The sequence below is a fragment of the Rhinoraja longicauda genome, chromosome 31 (genome assembly GCF_053455715.1).
Source record: "Rhinoraja longicauda isolate Sanriku21f chromosome 31, sRhiLon1.1, whole genome shotgun sequence".
NCBI classification, from domain to species: Eukaryota; Metazoa; Chordata; class Chondrichthyes; order Rajiformes; family Arhynchobatidae; genus Rhinoraja; species Rhinoraja longicauda.
In genome coordinates, this window is record NC_135983.1 from 20,091,405 (window position 1) to 20,110,270 (window position 18,866).

The window sequence follows — 18,866 nt, forward strand, 5'->3', positions numbered from 1 at the left end:
TCTATGCATTGTGGCCATCCGGCTCAGCAGGACCGGTTCATAGCAGCTATGGCCCTGGGGATGAAGCTATTCCTGAGTCTGGAGGTGCGGGCGTAGAAGGCCTTGTATCGTCTGCCCGATGGAACCCGCCAAAGAAACCCACCAACACCCATAGCTATTCGGACTACACCTTCTCCCATCCTGTCTCTTTATTCCTTAATATTATCTCTCCACTATCTGGTTCCATCCACCCATCCACTTCTCTTCACCTTAATCTGCTTATCGCGTGGCAATTCTTACCCTATTCCCTCACCTCTTTATACTACCCATCACCTCTCCATTCTTTGTCCAAAGGAAAGGTCTCGCCCCAAAGCATCATCTGTTCATTTCCCTCCACAGATGTCTCCGTTCTTCCATAAAGTTTGTGTTTTGTAGCAAACTCACCAGCTTGACTCATGTGATGGCAGATTTGTGATATGGAGAGATCAAGCAGTTTGAGCCGTACTCTCAAATTAGTAGAACCTGCGTTGATCCACTTAGAAACACAAAATTCATATTGGACTTGAAGAGAGTCTTGCATATGACAATGTCACCCTAGGAAAAAGACTGAGATATCTACCTTATCTGTGCTTCTTTTTAATTTATATACTTTTATCAGGTTGCCCCAGAGAAAACAATTTAAATTTGTCTAACCTGTCCTTAAAGCCAAAACAAACACAAAATGCTGGAGATATGTCCTCAAGAGATGCAGCCTGACCCACTGAGTTATTCCAGCACTTTGTTTTTTTTGGTAAACCAGCATCTGCAGTTCCCTTATACACACTCCAATGTGGGCAATCTCTTGTGTCTCCGTCTATTTTTGTGTAGTCAGAACGTTTACTAATCAGACTACCTAAATATTGTATCAGCAATTTTGGGGTGTTCAAACGGAGTAACATTTGAAATCTTAGCCACTGCCAGACTTTAATGATAGCGCAGGCAGACACAAAGTGCTGGCATAACTCAGCGGGACAGGCTTCAACTCTGGAGAGAAGGAATGGGTGACGTTTCGGGTCAAGACTCTGCTTCAGATATCGCCATTTTTATTGCTGGCGGCATCAGCGTGTAAAGCGCCGTGTTTCTTATTAGCAGAAGCAGCCCGGAGTTACAACCTCCAGGCCGCCAGGAGCGCTGCGGCGGAAGTTTTGGTCGCGAGGGTCTTCCCTTTTCCGTCGCAAACCGAACGGTCAGATGTGGCGAGGCTCGACTTTCTCCGCGGAAACGGCGCCATAAACTTCATCATCATTATTAATAATAAAGGAATTGGTTAGCGTGATGTTCCCTCAGCAACAGCAACATTTACAACAGCAACTACTTCAGCTCCGGCAGCTCATTCACCAGCAGAGGCAGCAGCACCATCGCCATCCACACCCGCCCCAACCCTCACCCCGACCACCACAGATAGGCCCCAACCGGTAAGTCCATCAATGAAAATAGGCTGAGAGCTGGAACAGAGGTGGTACAAAAGTTTTTCTCTGTAGGAAAGCAAAATCTAATTACAGTGTAACTGAAATAATCGATGCAGTAACCTATATTTGTCTTTTTGACACTGATTCTAGAATAAGTAGCCGTTGGTTCGATTTGATTTAGAATTAAAATTTAAACACAAACGCCTGCGGAATTGTGACCGGCAATGGGATCTGCGTCTAACCACGTTCAGACTGTGTTGAGTGAGTGTATGAGTGTGGCCAGCATACAATTAATTCAGGAGAATTTGCACGATTTCTTTGGTGATAATATTCAACTCACAACACATACTCAAACAAATGACTTAATCAACTGTCGTTACTGTTAATGAGATCTTAGAAACATAGAAAATAGGTGCAGGAGTAGGCCATTCGGCCCTTCGAGCCTGCACCGCCATTCAATATCATGGCTGATCATCCAACTCAGTATCCCGTACCTGCCTTCTCTCCATACCCCCTGATCCCTTTAGCCACAAGGGCCACATCTCCCTCTTAAATATAGCCAATGAACTGGCCTCAACTACCTTCTGTGGCAGAGAATTCCACAGATTCACCACTCTGTGTGAAAAAAAACTTTCTCATCTCAGTCCTAAAAGACTTCCCCCGTATCCTTAAACTGAACCCTTGTTCTGGACTTCCCCAACATCAGGAACAACCTTCCTGCATCTAGCCTGTCCAACCCCTTAAGAATTTTGTAAGTTTCTATAAGACCCCCCCCCCCCCCCCCCTCAATCTTCTAAATTCCAGTGAATACAAGCCGAGTCTATCCAGTCTTTCTTCATATGAAAGTCCTGCCATCCCAGGAATCAATCTGGTGAACCTTCTCTGTACACCCTCTATGGCAAGAATGTCTTTCCTCAGATTAGGAGACCAAAACTACACAATACTCCAGGTGTGGTCTCACCAATGCCCTGTACAACTGCAGCAGAACCTCCCTGCTCCTATACTCAAATCCCCTCGCTATGAATGCCAACATACCATTCACTTTCTTCACTGCCTGCTGCACCTGCATGCCTACTTTCAATGACTGGTGTACCACGACACCCAGGTCTCGTTGCATCTCCCCTTCTCCTAATCGGCCACCATTCAGATAATAGTCTGCTTTCCTGTTCTTGCCACCAAAGTGGATAACCTCACATCTTCTTGTGTGCACATGAGCTTCCATGTTTCCTAGATTGCGCCATTTCTGTCCTGCAAAGGTACAATCATATGAAATACTTTGGGAGGTCCAGAGGTTGTGAGAAATGCTCAAGCAAATGCTACTATTTATGTACATTCTAAAATAATGCTGGAACTTTAGATATGCTAAATGTATTTGCTGGAAATACCTTTGTAAATTTGACCTACATGGGATGCTACCATCTCTGTCAATGTTAAAACAAACATAAGATTTCAAACGATCTCAATGAAGCAAATGGGAAACCTGATATCTGTTGTGGTATTGCCATGGAAAACAAGTACAGTAATGTCATTTTTAGGAAAAAAGTTTATTCTTTTCCCGAGTCACCTTAACACGGCCAAGTTCCGTGAAAAGAGGTGAGGCACCAAGAGTGACCCTCTCCCCACTAACCACACACTTTTGTCTTGGGATGGCTGTTTCCAGGTGGCCCACAAGCAGACTCAAGAAAACAACTTGCACTCAATTTTAACATCATAGGCAACATATAAGGAGCAGTGGAGGATGCAGCAGGTGCATTTGATTCTCATTTCCAACAGAATTTGTAGCAGTTATCTTTCAGCCTATTTAAAAGAAAAGTTTTATGAGTTGTTAAATTCTGGGAACAATTTTGACAATAGGTGCAGGAGTAGGCCATTCGGCCCTTCGAGCCAGCACCACCATTCAATGTGATCATGGCTGACCATTCTCAATCAGTACCCCGTTCCTGCCTTTTCCCCATACCCCCTGACTCCGCTATCCTTAAGAGCTCTATCTAGCTCTCTCTTGAATGCATTCAGAGAATTTGCCTCCTTCTGAGGCAGTGAATTCCACAGATTTACAACTCTCTGACTGAAAAAGTTTTTCCTCATCTCCGTTTTAAATGCCCTACCCCTTATTCTTAAACTGTGGCCTCTGGTTCTGGACTCCCCCAACATTGGGAACATGTTTCCTGCCTCTAATGTGTCCAACCCCTGAATAATCTTATATGTTTCAATAAGATCCCTTCTCCTTCTAAATTCCAGTGTATACAAGCCTAGCCGCTGCAGTCTTTCAACATATGACAGTCCCGCCATTCCGGGAATTAACCTAATAAACCTACGCTGCACGCCCTCAATAGCAAGAATATCCTATACAACTATATAACTGTAGAAGGACCTCTTTGCTCCTATACTCAACTGCTCTTGTTATGAAGGCCAACATTCCATTGGCTTTCTTCACTGCCTGCTGTACCTGCATGCTTCCTTTCAGTGACTGATGCACTAGGACACCCAGATCTCGTTGTCCGTCCCCTTTTCCTAACTTGACACCATTCAGATAATAATCTGCCTTCTTATTCTTACTACCAAAGTGGATAACCTCAAACTTATCCACATTAAACTGCATCTGCCATGCATCCGCCCACTCACACAACCTGTCCAAGTCACCCTGCAACCTCATAGCAACTTCCTCACAGCTCACACTACCACCCAGCTTTGTATCATCTGCAAATTTGCGAATGGCACTTTTAATCCCTTCATCCAAGTCATTAATGTATATTGTAAATAGCTGCGTCCCAGCACCGAGCTTTGCGGTCCCAGCACCGAGCCTTGCGGTACACCACTAGTCACTGCCTGCCATTCTGAAAGGGACCAATTTATCCCCACTCTTTGCTTTCTGTCTGTCAACCAATTTTCTATCCATGTCAGTACCCTGCCCCCAATACCATGTGCTCTAATTTTGCCCACTAATCTCCTATGTGGGACCTTGTCGAAGGCTTTCTGAAAGTCGAGGTACACCACATCCACAGGCTCTCCCCTGTCAATTTTCCTAGTTACGTCCTCAAAAAGGAGTTACATGCATTGACACGATCCTTACCCACTACCCTACAACCTGTAAACATTTCATATTTAAATTCAACCGATAAGTTGGTCAAATAACAGAGGCACCTTCTTGTTTTTTTTGTGATTTATGGATTTTTCAAATGTGAATATCTCATAACGACACATTTGTGGGTTAGCAGTATATTGCACCAACCCCCTTCAATTTTACATCATTCAAAAATGAACTTCGTAACAAGGATAACACTTTTTATTTCTGTCATTCATGGTAAGATTTACATCATTTTGTGTGCGAGATATACAGAGTTGCACGGTTTTGCATATCAGCTGACCAATGAAAAGATCAGGTCCTGATTTGTACCACCTCTTCACCTTCTCCCCCTTGTCTGAAGAAGGGTCCCAACCTGAAACATCACCCATCCTTTTTCTCCAGAGATGCTACCTGACCCGGTGATTTACTCCACCACTGTATCTATTTGAATTGGATTCATGCTTCTGTACCACGTCAGGCAGCATTGGTCATTTTAGTGGCTGTCAAGGGTTTTTAACTAATCAATTCACCAATTCAAATTTTCTTGGCTCTAAGTATAAAGTTAAATGTCTTTTCAATTATATTGTGGATACAGTAGAGTTCTATTGTTTGCAAATGCCTAATCACTGCTTCCATGACATTTTAAAATAAAACTAAAAGAGATACAGCTCATGGAGGCAAAATTAAAATTAACAGAGAAAACAAAGAGAAAATTAACAGAGAAAGCATTAAATATGATCAATTGGCCTGATACAGACAGAGTAGATCTCTCATGCAAATATTCAATCAATAACATCCAAAGTTTAAAGGTCACAAAGCAGCAACTCTTCAAGAAATAGTTATAAATGTCAACTATCAACTTATCCAAGAAGTTGAACAAAAATAATTGTTTGCAAATATTTGATGTACGAAGAAATCGCAGAGAGATTGAACACTGCCTAGTCTAGCACACAGAATCTGCTTTCTAAAATGGTGCTGAAATTTAGCCATGTCCTACTACGGTTTTCAGAGTCGAGTGGTCTATGTTGCTCCTCTAGTATCTTTGATTCTGAGTAGCAGAGTTGGCCTTCGTGGCTGGGTCTCAAGATGCAAGTGGTTTATTCAAGTGCATGTAGGGAAATGGCTAGAAGCCTCTTCCACTGAGTTGCAAATAGGCGTATTTATACAGAAAATACAGCTACACATTCTGTTTGGGTGATCAATTACTTTTGATTTACTTATCATTGGGTCTCCTCATTCATTGCCTCACGAGAGTTTGAGATTGTTCAGTTGATCAGTTGTTCCTTGCCTGTTTTGAGTGTTTATTCTGTGACCTACATCCTGTCCCCAGGCTAAAGTTTAAATTGCTTAGTGCCTATACTCCCCTGATTATTTCATGTCTGTGCTTTGTTAACATCGTCAGTCTCTTTTTAGATTAATTGACTTATTGTCCTCTTTCGCCATACAAAATGCACAAATGCATATGCTTTCATTCATTAAGAGGGAGGGGGGAGGAGAGGGGGTGGGAGGAGGTGGGAGGAGAGGGTGCTGCACCAATGCAGGAGAGGTTTGGGCCCAATGGGTCCACTTGATCTAGCCTGTCTGTCTGCCTATCTATCTCTGAATTTGCCAAAACGGTAAACCATAGTGACACAAATGTTGCACCACCTTAATCACCAATCTTGCGGCGACTGTTTATAACAAGTTTTATTTACATTGGTCGTATTTTTTTTAAGTTCGAGAGGTTTTAAAGTTAAAACATTTCATTTCTAAACACATTTTTCCAAGGGGTGCATGGCGTATGATGTCACCATAGGGCACGCACGGCCTCTCTCCTCACTCGCACAAACAAGATGGACGCCGTTAGCGGAGCCGTCCGCCCGCAATCAGGGGCTCCCCTCTCCGACACCCGGGGGACACTCCGAGCAGGAGGGAGAAGCTCTCCCCGCTATCGCCCGGGCCCAGCGCTCGCTTCTCTCTCCCCTCGCTTCCCTCTCCCCTCGCTTTCCTGGGGTGGGCACGGATCAGTAGGGTTGCTGGGGGAGGTGGGGTGGGGGCAGGAAGGGAGGGGGGAGTGGAGGGGTAGGGGGGAGTGGAGGGGGGATTGGTGGAGGAGGGGAAGGAGTGAGTGAGTGGGGGGAGGGACGGGGGGATGGAGTGGGGGTGGAGGGGGTGAGTGGGGGGTCGGGAGGGGGGGTGGAGTAGGTGATTGGGGGGATGGTGAGGGGGAGGATGGAGTGGTTGAGGGAGGGGGATGGAGTGGGTGTGGGGAGGGGGATGGAGTGGGTGTGGGGAGGGGGAATGGAGTGGGTGAGGGGGGAGGGTGAAGGGATGGAGGGCTGATGGGGGGAAGGAATGAGTAAGTGGGTGGGGAGGGTGGTGGATGGAGTGGGTGAGGGAGGTGGAGTGTGGAGGGGGATTGAGTGGGGGGGTAGAGTGGGTGAGGGGAGGGGAGTGCTGAAGACCCACTGACTGGTGGGGGGTCAAAAGGGGGGATGGAGTGGGGGGGAAGGGAAGGAGGGGGAGTCGGGGGTGCTACATCAATGCATGAGAGCTTTAAGCCCAGCGGATGTCCACCGGGTTAGAACATGCGCGGTTGGAGGGGGAGCATTGCCATTTTGTGTTCAGCTCCGGCGCGTCCGCAGTTGGGGGGGGGGGGGGGGTTTGCCATGTTGTTTTCAGCTCCTGCGTGTGCGCAGTTGGGGTTGCCATTTTGTGTTCAACTCCGACCACATGCTTGACGCCCAATTGGTCGGCCGACGTGGGGGGAAGCACAGGTGCTCCCCGCTCTGATTGGTCGCCTGCGCATCCTGATTTGCTCCTGCCGTTCACCCCCACATGGAGTCCATTGATTGGCTCAGCCTCCCGCTCGACCTCTTTATTTTACATAGGATCTTTATTTCCTTGATATTCATTTCATTCTTTTTTTTAAGCAATTAATTTTAAAGAAACGGTGAGTGGGGGTGGGGGGGGGATGAGGGTGCTAGACCAATACAGGAGAGGCTTTGGGTCCATGGCTCGCTCTGGCTGCAGTGCTGGCGCCACGGGGCCGAGGTGAGTGGCACCCTCTCCCCTTCCCTGACCCCCTCGCCCACCCATGGCCCTGGGAGACACTCCCCGCCCAGCCGTCCATTTTTGGGAAAGACCTCTGATTCAACTCGGCCTCTTTATTTTACATAGCATATTTATTTCATTTAGATTTTTTTAATTTAAGTAAAGCAATTTATTTTAAAGAAGAAATGGGATTTTCCCAAGTCACAATGGAGCAATTAAAAGATGGGTTAAGGACTGTCAACAGAGAAGTTTGACGAATAAGTATGCGGTAAGGGTGATTTGAACACAAGAATAACAGTTGTATAATCATGATGTTCAATTTCCACAATTCATTGCAAGACGATTTATTCACAAAATGCTGGAGTAACTCAGCAGGTCAGGCAGCATCTCGGGAGAGAAGGAATGGGTGACGTTTCGGGTCGAGACCCTTCTTCAGACTGATGTCGGGGGTGGGACAAAGGAAGGATATAGGTGGAGACAGGAAGATAGAGGGAGATCTGGGAAGGAGGAGGGGAAGGGAGGGACAGAGGAGCTATCTGAAGTTGGAGAAGTCGACGTTCATACCACCGGGCCGCAAACTGCCCAGGCGAAATATGAGGTGCTGCTCCTCCAATTTCCGGCGGGCCTCACTATGGCACTGGAGGAGGCCCATGACAGAGAGGTCAGACTGGGAATGGGAGGGGGAGTTAAAGTGCTGGGCCACCGGGAGATCAGTTGCGTTAATGCGGACCGAGCGCAGGTGTTCAGCGAAGCGATCGCCGAGCCTGCGCTTGGTTTCACCGATATAGATAAGTTGACATCAAGAGCAGCGGATGCAATAGATGAGGTTGGAGGAGGTGCAGGTGAACCTCTGTCTCACCTGGAAAGAATGTTTGGGTCCTTTGATGGAGTTGAGGGGGGAGGTAAAGGGACAGGTGTTGCATCTCGTGCGGTTGCAAGGGAAAGTGCCCGGGGTTAGGGTGGTTTGGGTAGGAAGGGACGAGTGGACCAGGGAGTTGCGGAGGGAACGGTCTCTGCGGAACGCAGAGAGGGGAGGGGATGGGAAGATATGGCCAGTGGTGGGGTCCTGTTGTAGGTGACGGAAATGTTGGTGGATAATATGTTGGATCCGCTGGCTGGTGGGGTGGAAGGTGAGAACGAGGGGGATCCTGTCCTTGTTGCGAGTGTGGGGATGGGGAGCAAGAGCGGAGCTGCGGGATGTAGAAGAGACCCTAGTGAGAGCCTCATCTATAATGGAGGAGGGGAAGCCCCGTTTTCTGAAAAACGAGGACATCTCGGAAGCCCTAGTGTGAAACACCTCATCCCGGGCGCAGATGCGGCGTAGACGGAGGAATTGGGAGTAGGGGATAGACTTTTTGCAGGGGACCGGGTGGGAAGAAGTGTAGTCCAGATAGCTGTGCGAGTCGGTGGGCTTGTAATAAATGTCCGTCACTAGTTTTTCTCCTGTGATGGAGATGGTGAGGTCCAGAAACGGGAGGGAGATGTCAGAGATAGTCCAGGTATATTTAAGGGCAGGATGGAAATTGGAGGTGAAGTGTATAAAGTCAGTGAGTTCTGCATGGGTGCAAGAGGTAGCACCAATGCAGTCGTCGATGTAGCGGAGGTAGAGTTCGAATGAATTATGCATGAACGATATCTGCTGCAAAATTGGCTCTCTAAGTTATGTGGTTGAAATCTGGAAACTGCATTAACAGTTTGTTTCCTTATGCAAGCAGAACCAGTGTTTTGTAGAATGCATGCAACACATAATAGTCCAATGTAAATGATGTACACAGACCACTTTTAATTGATGCGTAATGTTGCTACAGTTTCCAGGAGCAGCAGGTGCAGCAGACCCCCCCGGTAAATAAGGTGTACTGCATTTCAGACACAACAGTCTATTAGTTAATGGTCTGTACTCATTGGGAGTTCTTAGTCTCGAAAGACTATGCTTCTGGTCTGTACACGTGTAACCCAAACAGAAATCACGTATTGGAAAAAGGAGTCGCAAGACAAAATTAGCTGTTTTCTATGAACTATTTAGTATGAAGACACTGGCATTAATTCACACGGTTAACATGCGAGGATTTTGCAGAGATAACATTGGCAACGTTGCTGTTGGGTAGACAACGTTTCACAAGCATATAGCAGGTCAGGGATCACTGTGGCCTGGTAGTCTATAGGTTTTGTGCCAGATGTAAGATTTTGATTTTCAAATACCCTCTGTTCAGTTGACCAAAGTCTATACTGGCATATTAAAGGCAACGGTGAATATCATCATTGATATATGTCTGCTTTCACTGAGTGATCCATTTTTCCCTTAAACTTTTATTGTCGGAAAATTAAATTTGTCAGCAAAGATACATTAGCAGAGGATGTTGTCTAGTGGACATTTGTGTATCAGTTGGTGATGGCCTGGAGTTCAACCTCTGAGCATGAGAAAACAGAAGCATTAAATTACTGTAATTTAACTGCATACTGTAACATAACTTAACTAAGATGGCAGCATGGTTTTCTAGTAAAATTACCATTAGTTAAATAGTTTTACATCAGTTAAGGAGATTAGCTCCATTTCTCTGGAAAGTGTTTTATTTTTGGAGGTGTTACAGCTTTGAAGAAAGTGCAGGACAATAATATATTCATAAGTTCATAGTTCAAGTTGATGCAACGTTATTTGCCGTTGGACTTCTCTGACAATGATTCTGTAGGTTTGTGGCTTACATGCAAACATAGGATGTAGGACTAATGTGGGCAGCATAATTTGTGGAGTAATTTTCTGCATTAAGGAATCCAAGGCAACAAGGAGATCAAAAGACCATGTAGAGAGGCTAGTGCTACTTCCAGTATTTCTCCTGGAGCTGGTGTGCATTGAAGGTCATGTCCATTGAGCCTTCAGGAGAGATGTAGCACTTCACCCATTGGGAGGATATATAAGAAAATAACTACAGATGGTGGTACAAATCGAAGGTATTTATTCACAAAATGCTGCAGTAGGTCAGCAGGTCAACTCAGAGTAACTCAGCAGGTCAGGCAGCATCTCAGGAGAGAAGGAATGGGTGACGTTTCGGGTCGAGGCCCCTCCTCAGACTGAACGAGGGTTTCGACCCGAAACGTCACCCATTCCTTCTCTCCTGAGATGCTGCCTGACCTGCCGAGTTACTCCAGCATTTTGTGAATAAATACCCATTGGGAGGAGGCACATGAGAATGACCCTGACAGTAACTTCTGCTGCAGAAGTGTGAGGGGTTGGAGGGGACCTTGGACCATGACCCCACTGACGAGCACCAGACCTTAATCACTAACACTCACTGATCTCACCAATTCCGGCGCACTGCCCTCTAATGCCTCCAACCTTATCGTTCCCCAGCCCCGCAATGCCCGATTTTACCTTCTCCCTAAAATCCACAAACGGAACTGTCCTGGTAGACCCATTGTTTCTGCCTGTTCATCTCCCACCAAATTAATTTCCACCTACCTCGATTCCATCCTATTCCCCCCTGGTCAAATCCCCTCCCCACCTATGTCCAAGACACCTCACATGCTCTCCGTCTCCTCAATAACCTCCAGTTTCCAGGCCCCCACTCCCTAATCTTTACCATGGATGTCCAGTCACTCTACACCTCCACCCCCCACAAGAATGGTCTTGAAGCCCTCCGTTTCTTCCTTGACCGTAGAACAAGCCAATCTCCATCTTCTAACACTCTCCTCCCCCTAGCAGAGCTGGTTCCTATCCTCAACAACTTCTCCTTTGACTCCTCTCACTTCCTCGAAATCCGAGGCGTAGCTATGGGCACTCGCATGGGCGCCAGCTATGCCTGCCTCTTTGTAGGGTACATCGAACAATCCCTGTTCCAGGCGTACACTGGCCCCATCTCCGAACTCTCCCTCCACTACATTGACGACTGCAATGGTGCTACCTCTTGTACCCATGCAGAACTCACTGATTTCATAAATATCACCACTAATTTCCATCCTGCTCTTAAATATACTTGGACCATTTCCGACATCTCCCTACCGTTTCTGGATCTCACCATCTCCATCACAGGAGACAGACTAGTGACCGACATCTACTACAAATCTACTGACTCCCACAGCTATATTGACTACACTTCTTCCCACCCTGTTTCCTGTAAAAACCCTACTCCCAATTCCTCCGTCTACGCTGCATCTGCGTCCAGGATGAGGTGTTTCATACTCGGGCATCAGAGATGTCCTTGTTCTTTAGGAAACGAGGGTCCCCCTCAACCATTATAGATGAGGCTCTCACTAGGGTCTCCTCTATATCCCACAGCTCCGCTCTTGCTCCCCCTCTCCCCATTCGTAACAAGGATAGATTCCCCCTTCTCATAGAAACATAGAAAATAGGTGCAGGAGGAGGCCATTCAGCCCTTTGAGCCAGCACCGCCATTCATTATGATCATGGCTGATCGTCCCCAATCAATAATCCGTGCCTGCCTTCTCCCCATATCCCTTGATTCCACTAGCCCCTAGAGCTCTATCTAACTCTCTCTTAAATCCATCCAGTGATTTGGCTTCCACTGCCCTCCGTGGCAGAGAATTCCACAAATTCACAACTGTTTAAGTTTTTCTCACCTCAGTTTTAAATGGCCTCCCCTTTATTCTAAGACCGTGGCCCCTGGTTCTGGACTCGCCCAACATTGGGAACATTTTTCCTGCATCTAGCTTGTCCAGTCATTTTATATGTTTCTATAAGATCCCCTCTCATCCTTCTAAACTCCAGTGAATACAAGCCTAGTCTTTTCAATCTTTCCTCATATGACAGTCCCGCCATCCCAGCGATCAATCTCGTGAACCTACGCTGCACTGCCTCAATTACAAGGATGTCCTCCCTCAAATTAGAGACTAAAACTGTACACAATACTCCAGATGTGGTCTTACCAGGGCCCTATACAACTGCAGAAGAAAATAATTGACTCCAGCATCTTTCCCACCACCTTTGCCCTCACCTTCCACCCCATCAGCCGTCGTATACAACAAATTATCCTCACGTTTCCGTCACCTCCAACGGGATCCCACTACTGGCCACATCTTCCCATCTCCACCCCTTTCTGCTTTCCGCAGAGACTGTTCCCTCCGTAACTCCCTGGTCCACTCGTCGCTTCCCACCCAAACCACCCCTCCCCGGGTACTTTCCCCTGCAACCGCAGGAGATGCAACACCTGTCCCTTTACCTCCCCCCTCGACTCCATCCAAGGACCCAAACAGCCTTTCCAGGTGAGGCAGAGGTTCACCTGCACCTTCTCCAACTTCATCTATTGTATCCGCTGTTCCAGATGTCAACTTCTCTACATCGGCGAGACCAAACGGTGGCTCGGTGATCATTTCGCTCAACACCTTCGCTCAGTCCGCCTTAACCAACCTGATCTCCCGGTGGCTGAGCACTTCAACTCCCACTCCCATTCTGACCTTTCTGTCATGGGCCTTCTCCATTGTCATAGTGAGGCCCTCCGCAAATTGGAGGAACAGCATTTCATATTTCGCTTAGGCAGTTTTCACCCGAGCAGTATGAACATTGACTTCTCCAACTTCAGATAGTTCCTCTGTCCCTTTCTTTCCCCTTCCCAGTTCTCCCACTGTCTTCTTGTCTCCTACTACATCCTATCTTTGTTCTGCCCCTTCCCCTGACATCAGTCTGAAGAAGGGTCTCAACCCGAAATGTCACCAATTCCTTCGCTCCTGAGATGCTGCCTGACCCGCTGAGTTACTCCAGCATTTTGTGCCTACCTTCTGCTGTAGAAGACAGGGTTTCAGCGAAGCATTTGACAAGGTTCCACATGGTAGGTTGCTCTGAAAGGTTAGATCACATGGGATCCTAGGAGATATCGCTGAATAGATTTTAAAAATTGGCTTCATGGAAGGAAGCAGAGGGTGATGGTGGGAGGTTGCTTCTCAGACTGGAGGCCTATAACGAGTGGTGTGCCTCAGGGTTTGATGCTGGGCCCATTACAGGATGTCATCTATCTCGAAGATAGACACAAAATGCTGGAGTAACTCAACGGGACAGGCAGCATCCCTGGAGAGAATGAATGGGTGATGTTTTGGGTCGACTGGTCGGCGTACAGGGCAGGGGGAGGGATGGAGAGAGAGGGAAAGCAAGGGTTACTTGAAGTTAGAGAAGTCGATGTTCATACCGCTGGGGTGTAAGCTGCCCAAGCAAAATATGAGGTGCTGTTCCTCCAATTTGCGCAGGGCCTAACTCTGGCAATGGAGGAGGCCCAGGACAGAAAGTCAGTGTGGGAATGGGAGGGGGAGATAAAGTGTATAGCAACCTGGAGATCAGGTAGGTTTAGGCGGACTGAGCGGTATTCAGCGAAATGATCGCCAATCCTGCACTTGGTCTCGCCGGTCTCTCCATCCCTCCCCCTTCCCAGTTCTCCGACCAGTCTTACTGTTTCCGACTACATTTTATCTCTGTTTGCTTTGTTACCTTCTCCCAGCCAACAATGATCTATTCTACATTTTCCTTGATCTCCATTCCCCTTGTCCTGTTTTTACAATTTATACTTCCTTATCTATGTATCTCCCTCTCCCCTGATAGCAGTCTGAAGAAGGGTCTCGACCCAAAATGTCACCCATTCCTTCTCTCTCTCGAGATGCTGCCTGTCCCACTGAGTAACTCCAGCATTCTATGTTTATCTTAAGTTTAAAGCGACATCTGTAGTTCCTTCCGACACATTTGTCATCTGTATTAATGATTTGGATGAGAATTTTCATCGCAAGATTAACAAGTTTGCAGATGATTCAAAAGTGGGTGGTAAAATGTTAAACATCTATTTGGGTGTCTTATTGCTCTTTATTGGTATGACTGTATGGCAAATCAAATTCCTCGTGTGTTGCAAAACATACTTGGTTAATAAAGTACTATTATGATTATGATTATTGCAGATAGTGAAGATGGATGTCAAAAATTGCAGCAGGATCTTGATCGGTTGGCCAGGTGGGCTGAGAAATGGTTGATGGAATTTAACACTGAGAAATGTGAGATGTTGCAATTTGGAAAGTCTAACAACGGCAGGACCTACATAGTGAATGGTAGAGCTCTGGAAAATGTTGCAGAGCAGAGGGATCTTGGAGTGCAGGAACATAGTTCCTTCAAGGTGGTGTCACAGGTGGATGAGATGGTTAAAAAGGCCTGTGACACATTGGCCTTCATCAGTCAGAGTATTGAGTTTACAAGTTTGGAGGACATGTTGCAGTTTTCTATAAGACGTTGGTGAGACTACATTTGGAGTATTGTGTCCAGTTCTGGGCACCATGTTATTGGAAAGATGGTGTTAAGTTGGAAAGGTGCAGAGAAGATTTACAAGGATGTTGCCAGGACTCGAGGAAATGAGCTATAGGGAGATGTTGAGCAGGCTCTATTCCCTGGAGCACAGGAGGATGAGGGGTGAACTTATAGAGATGTATACAATCATGAAAGGAATAGATCGGGTAGACGCACGCAGTCTCTTGTCCAAAGTAGGGAACTCGAGAACCAGGGGGCATAGGTTTACGGTGAAAGGGGAAAGATTTTAAAGGAACCTGAGGGGTAACTTTTTTACACAAAGGGTGGTTTGTGTATGGAACGAGCTGCCGAAGGAGAGAGTTGAGGCAGGGGCTAAAGTAACGTTCATGAAGCAATTAGAAAGTTACATGGATAGAACAGGCTTGGAGGGATATAGGCCAAATGCAGGCAAGTTGGACTGGTGTAGATAGGGCATGTTGGTGTGTGTGGGCAAGTTGGGCGGTAGAAAATAGGTAGGCCGTTCGGCCCTTCGAGCCAGCACCGCCAGTCAATATGATCATGGCTGATCATCCAAAATCAGTAACCCGTTCCTGCTTTCTCCCCATATCCCTTTATTCCGTTAGCCCTAAGAGTTATATCTAACTCTCTTGAAAACATCCAGTGAATTGGCCTCCACTGCCTTCTGTGGCAGAGAATTCATTAGATTCACAACTCTGGGTGAAAATGTTTTTCCTCATCTCAGTCCTAATTGGTCTACCACTTATTCTTAAACTGTGACCCCTGGTTCTGGACCTCCCCAACATTGGAAAAAATTTGGCTGCATATAGCCTGTCCAATCCCTTAAGAATTTTAAATGTTTCTATAGGATACCCTCTCGTCCATCTAAATTCCAGTGAATATAAGCCCAGTCGATCCGTTCTTTCATAATATGTCAGTCCCGCCATCCCAGGAATTAACCTGATGAATGTCCTTCCTCAAATTAGGAGACCAAAGCTGCACACAACGCTCCAGTGTTCGTCTCACCAGGACACTGTGCAACAGCAGTCGGACCTCCTTGCTCCTATACTCAAATCCTCTTGCTATGAAGGCCATCATGCCATTTGCTTTCTTCACTGCCTGCTGTACCTGCATGCTTCCTTTCAGTGTCTCGTTGCACCTCTCCTTTTCCTTCACCATAGGAAGGGCCTGTTTCCACACAGTATATGACTCTAAAACTCTCTTAGACAGTAAAACGTCTATGTAGTTAGCACATTTGAACGTCTCCTATCTTGAATACATTATACACTGACGATCCAAAACATGACCGCCTGCCTAATATGCTGTTGGTCCTCCGTCAAAACAGCGCCGACCTGCCGTGGCATGGACTCTACGAGACCCCTGAAGGTGTCCTGTGGTATCTGGCACCAAAACATTAGCAGCAGATCCTTCAAGTCCTGTAAGTTGCGAGGTGGAGCCACCGTGGATCGGACTTGTCGATCCAGCACATCCCACAGATGATCAATCGGATTGAGATCTGGAGAATTTGGAGGCCAGGGCAACACTGTGAACACTTCATCGTGTTCCTCAAACCATTCCCAAACTGTGCAGTGTGGCAGGGCGCATTATCCTGCTTTAAGACCCACTGCCATCAGGGAATACCATAGCCATGAAGGGATGTACCTGGTCTGCAACGATGTTTAGGTAGGTGACACGTGTCAAATTGACGTCCACATGAATGGCCGGACCCAGGGTTTCCCAGCAGAACATTGCCCAGAGCATCACACTCCCTCCACCGGCTTGTGGTCTGCCCACAGAACATCCTGGTGCCGTCACTGCCCCAGGTAAACGGCGCACACTGACACGGCCATCCACGTGACCTAAAAGAAAACTGAACTCATGGGACAATGTAGGCGCTTTTGACGGTGGACAGGGGTCATCGTGGACACTCTGACCTGTGTCTGACTACGCATCCCCATACGCAGCAGAGTGCGATGCACTGTGTATTGTGACACATTCCTCCCGTGGCAACCATTAAAATTTTCTGTGACTTGTGCCACAGTAAACCTTCTGTTGGTTCGGACAAGACAGGATAGCCTTCGTTGCCCTCGTGCATCGATGAGCCTTGGGCGCCCAACACCCTGTCGCAGGTTTGTGGTTTGTCCCTCCGCGGACCACTGGCGGCAGGTACTCGCTGCTGACCGGGAGCACCCTACAAGCCTTGCCGTTTCAGAGATGCTCTGACCAGTCGTCAGGCCCTAGCAATTTGCCCCTTGTCAAAGTCGCTCACGTCTTTACTCCTGCCCATTTCTCCTGCATCCAACACATCAACTTCAAGAACTGACTGCTCACTTGGTGCCTCGTATATCTCACCCCTTGTCAGGTGCCATTGTAACAAGATAATAAATGTTATTCACTTCATCTGTCAGTGGTCATAATGTTTTGGCTCATCGGTGTACGATTACAGCATCTTTGGGATACCCCTTCTTAACCTGCCAGAGAAAGCAGTTGAGGCAGATACAATAACATTTAAAAGACAATTGGATAGGTATATGTATATTGGCCAAAGACGGGCAAATGGGATTAGTTTAGATGGGGCACCTTGGTTGGCATGGATGAGTTGGGCAGAAGGGCCAGTTTCCGTACTGTTTGACTACATCGTATGAGATTATGAAAGCCTTTGTTGCCAATAAGCGAGATCGGTATCTTGACCACGCATGCGCAGGCCATAGGCCACAAGCGCTAAACATTCTCGCCGGCTGAGCTGCTGCGTGTACGTTTCATCCGTATTTTCCAGTTTTGCTTCTTCGTAAGAAAATACTGCTTTAAAACTATTAATTAGGTGCATTTATGCACCCCTTCCGAATTTGGCGGAAAGTTTCCGCTTATTTCATTTCCGCCATTCTGATTTTGCCTCATATTTTTCCGCAAAACAGTCGGTAATTGCAATTTGTCAATTCAGCCGCTAGAGGTCGCTGCCTGGAAGTCGCCCCGAAAATGTGGCACCTAGGCTGGGAAAAACAGCCAATCTCAACCTCATCGGGACTTCCATGGCCGATCGGTGGGTTGAATTTGCAACCTGCAGCCGGGGCTCTGGAACTCCAGCACAGCTGGAGCCAGCACATCTATCCCCATAGCCAACTTCCTTGGTCAGCTGGATAAACCAGCAAAGCTCTGGAACCAAGAGTGCCAGAAAATCAGTGGTGGAACTGTAATGAATAAATATTAAATTTAAGTGCAAGATTATATAACTATATTAATTAATTAAGACGGGGTTAAAATATAAAACACAGCAGAAAACACAGCACCTTTTTGGGCTGATTATCAATTAATGTGCGAATTTACTTCAAGTACCGTATGCTTAGTCGAGTCGCATATATCAACTCTTTCTTCATAACTTAGTCATTCCTTTTATGACCGTTCTTTTATTCAATACCAAGAGAATTGGGATGTGTAAGGAAAAAGTAAAATAGAAAAAATAAAACAATTTTTTTTGTGTTGCAAAAAGTATCTCTCTGTTCAATAACCTTTCTATAAATAGCAGAATATACTCATGATAAACCTGACATTGTATATGTAGTCCAAGAACTACAGATTGTTGGAAATAATAGTCATTTTTCACAAACGCATAAGCGCATTTGTCGTGCCTACTTTTTTTGCTGAAAAGTTGCAATATGAATTTTGATGTAAAATTCTGAATTTTGGACATCAAAATTATGAATTTGTGAAATCAAATTTTGGGAAGTCTGATTTATGGTTAATTTGTACAAAACTACGATGATTTTGTAGGTTTTATTGCTTTATGCTTCGGTGAGTGAGCGAGATCGTGACAATTTTATTTTGCGTTGTAACTTGTATTGGAGCTGCTCCTCAGCAAGAATATGTTGCACTTCCCCAACCATGAGTTATTCTTGGTTTTCTCAATTGTTCTTGGATTGTCTGCGATGCAAAAGAAAAACAAACTTTTGAATGAATGAATTGCTGCTCTGTGCGGAATGTCAATGGATGACCAATGTAAGCTTGAAGCTGCTGTTCGTGCAGCGATTAGACAGCTGCAGAGGTAAGCATCCAGCGGAGCAGTTTGTCTGGTGAAACCTTCCCTGTAATATCACCTAGAAATGCATCATTCCGGTAGCCACAC

At 46.4% G+C, this 18,866-nt stretch overlaps 1 protein-coding gene across 8 annotated transcripts in view; it reads left to right on the forward strand.

Moving 5' to 3' along the window:
- The window catches only part of LOC144608530 (uncharacterized), a 53,791-nt gene that overhangs the window by 2,588 nt on the left and 32,337 nt on the right, over nt 1-18,866 (forward strand). For 3 of the 8 annotated variants that reach the window (XM_078426416.1, XM_078426417.1, XM_078426418.1), the window contains exon 3: nt 1,111-1,433. The exons of 3 other annotated variants lie outside the window; for them this stretch is intronic. In XM_078426416.1, the coding sequence (XP_078282542.1) occupies nt 1,294-1,433 (140 nt within the window). In that variant the 5' untranslated portion in view covers nt 1,111-1,293. Of the gene's footprint in view, nt 1-1,107; nt 1,434-18,866 lie in introns of those variants that run through there. 2 more of the 8 variants (XM_078426419.1, XM_078426423.1) reach the window with 2 other exon arrangements.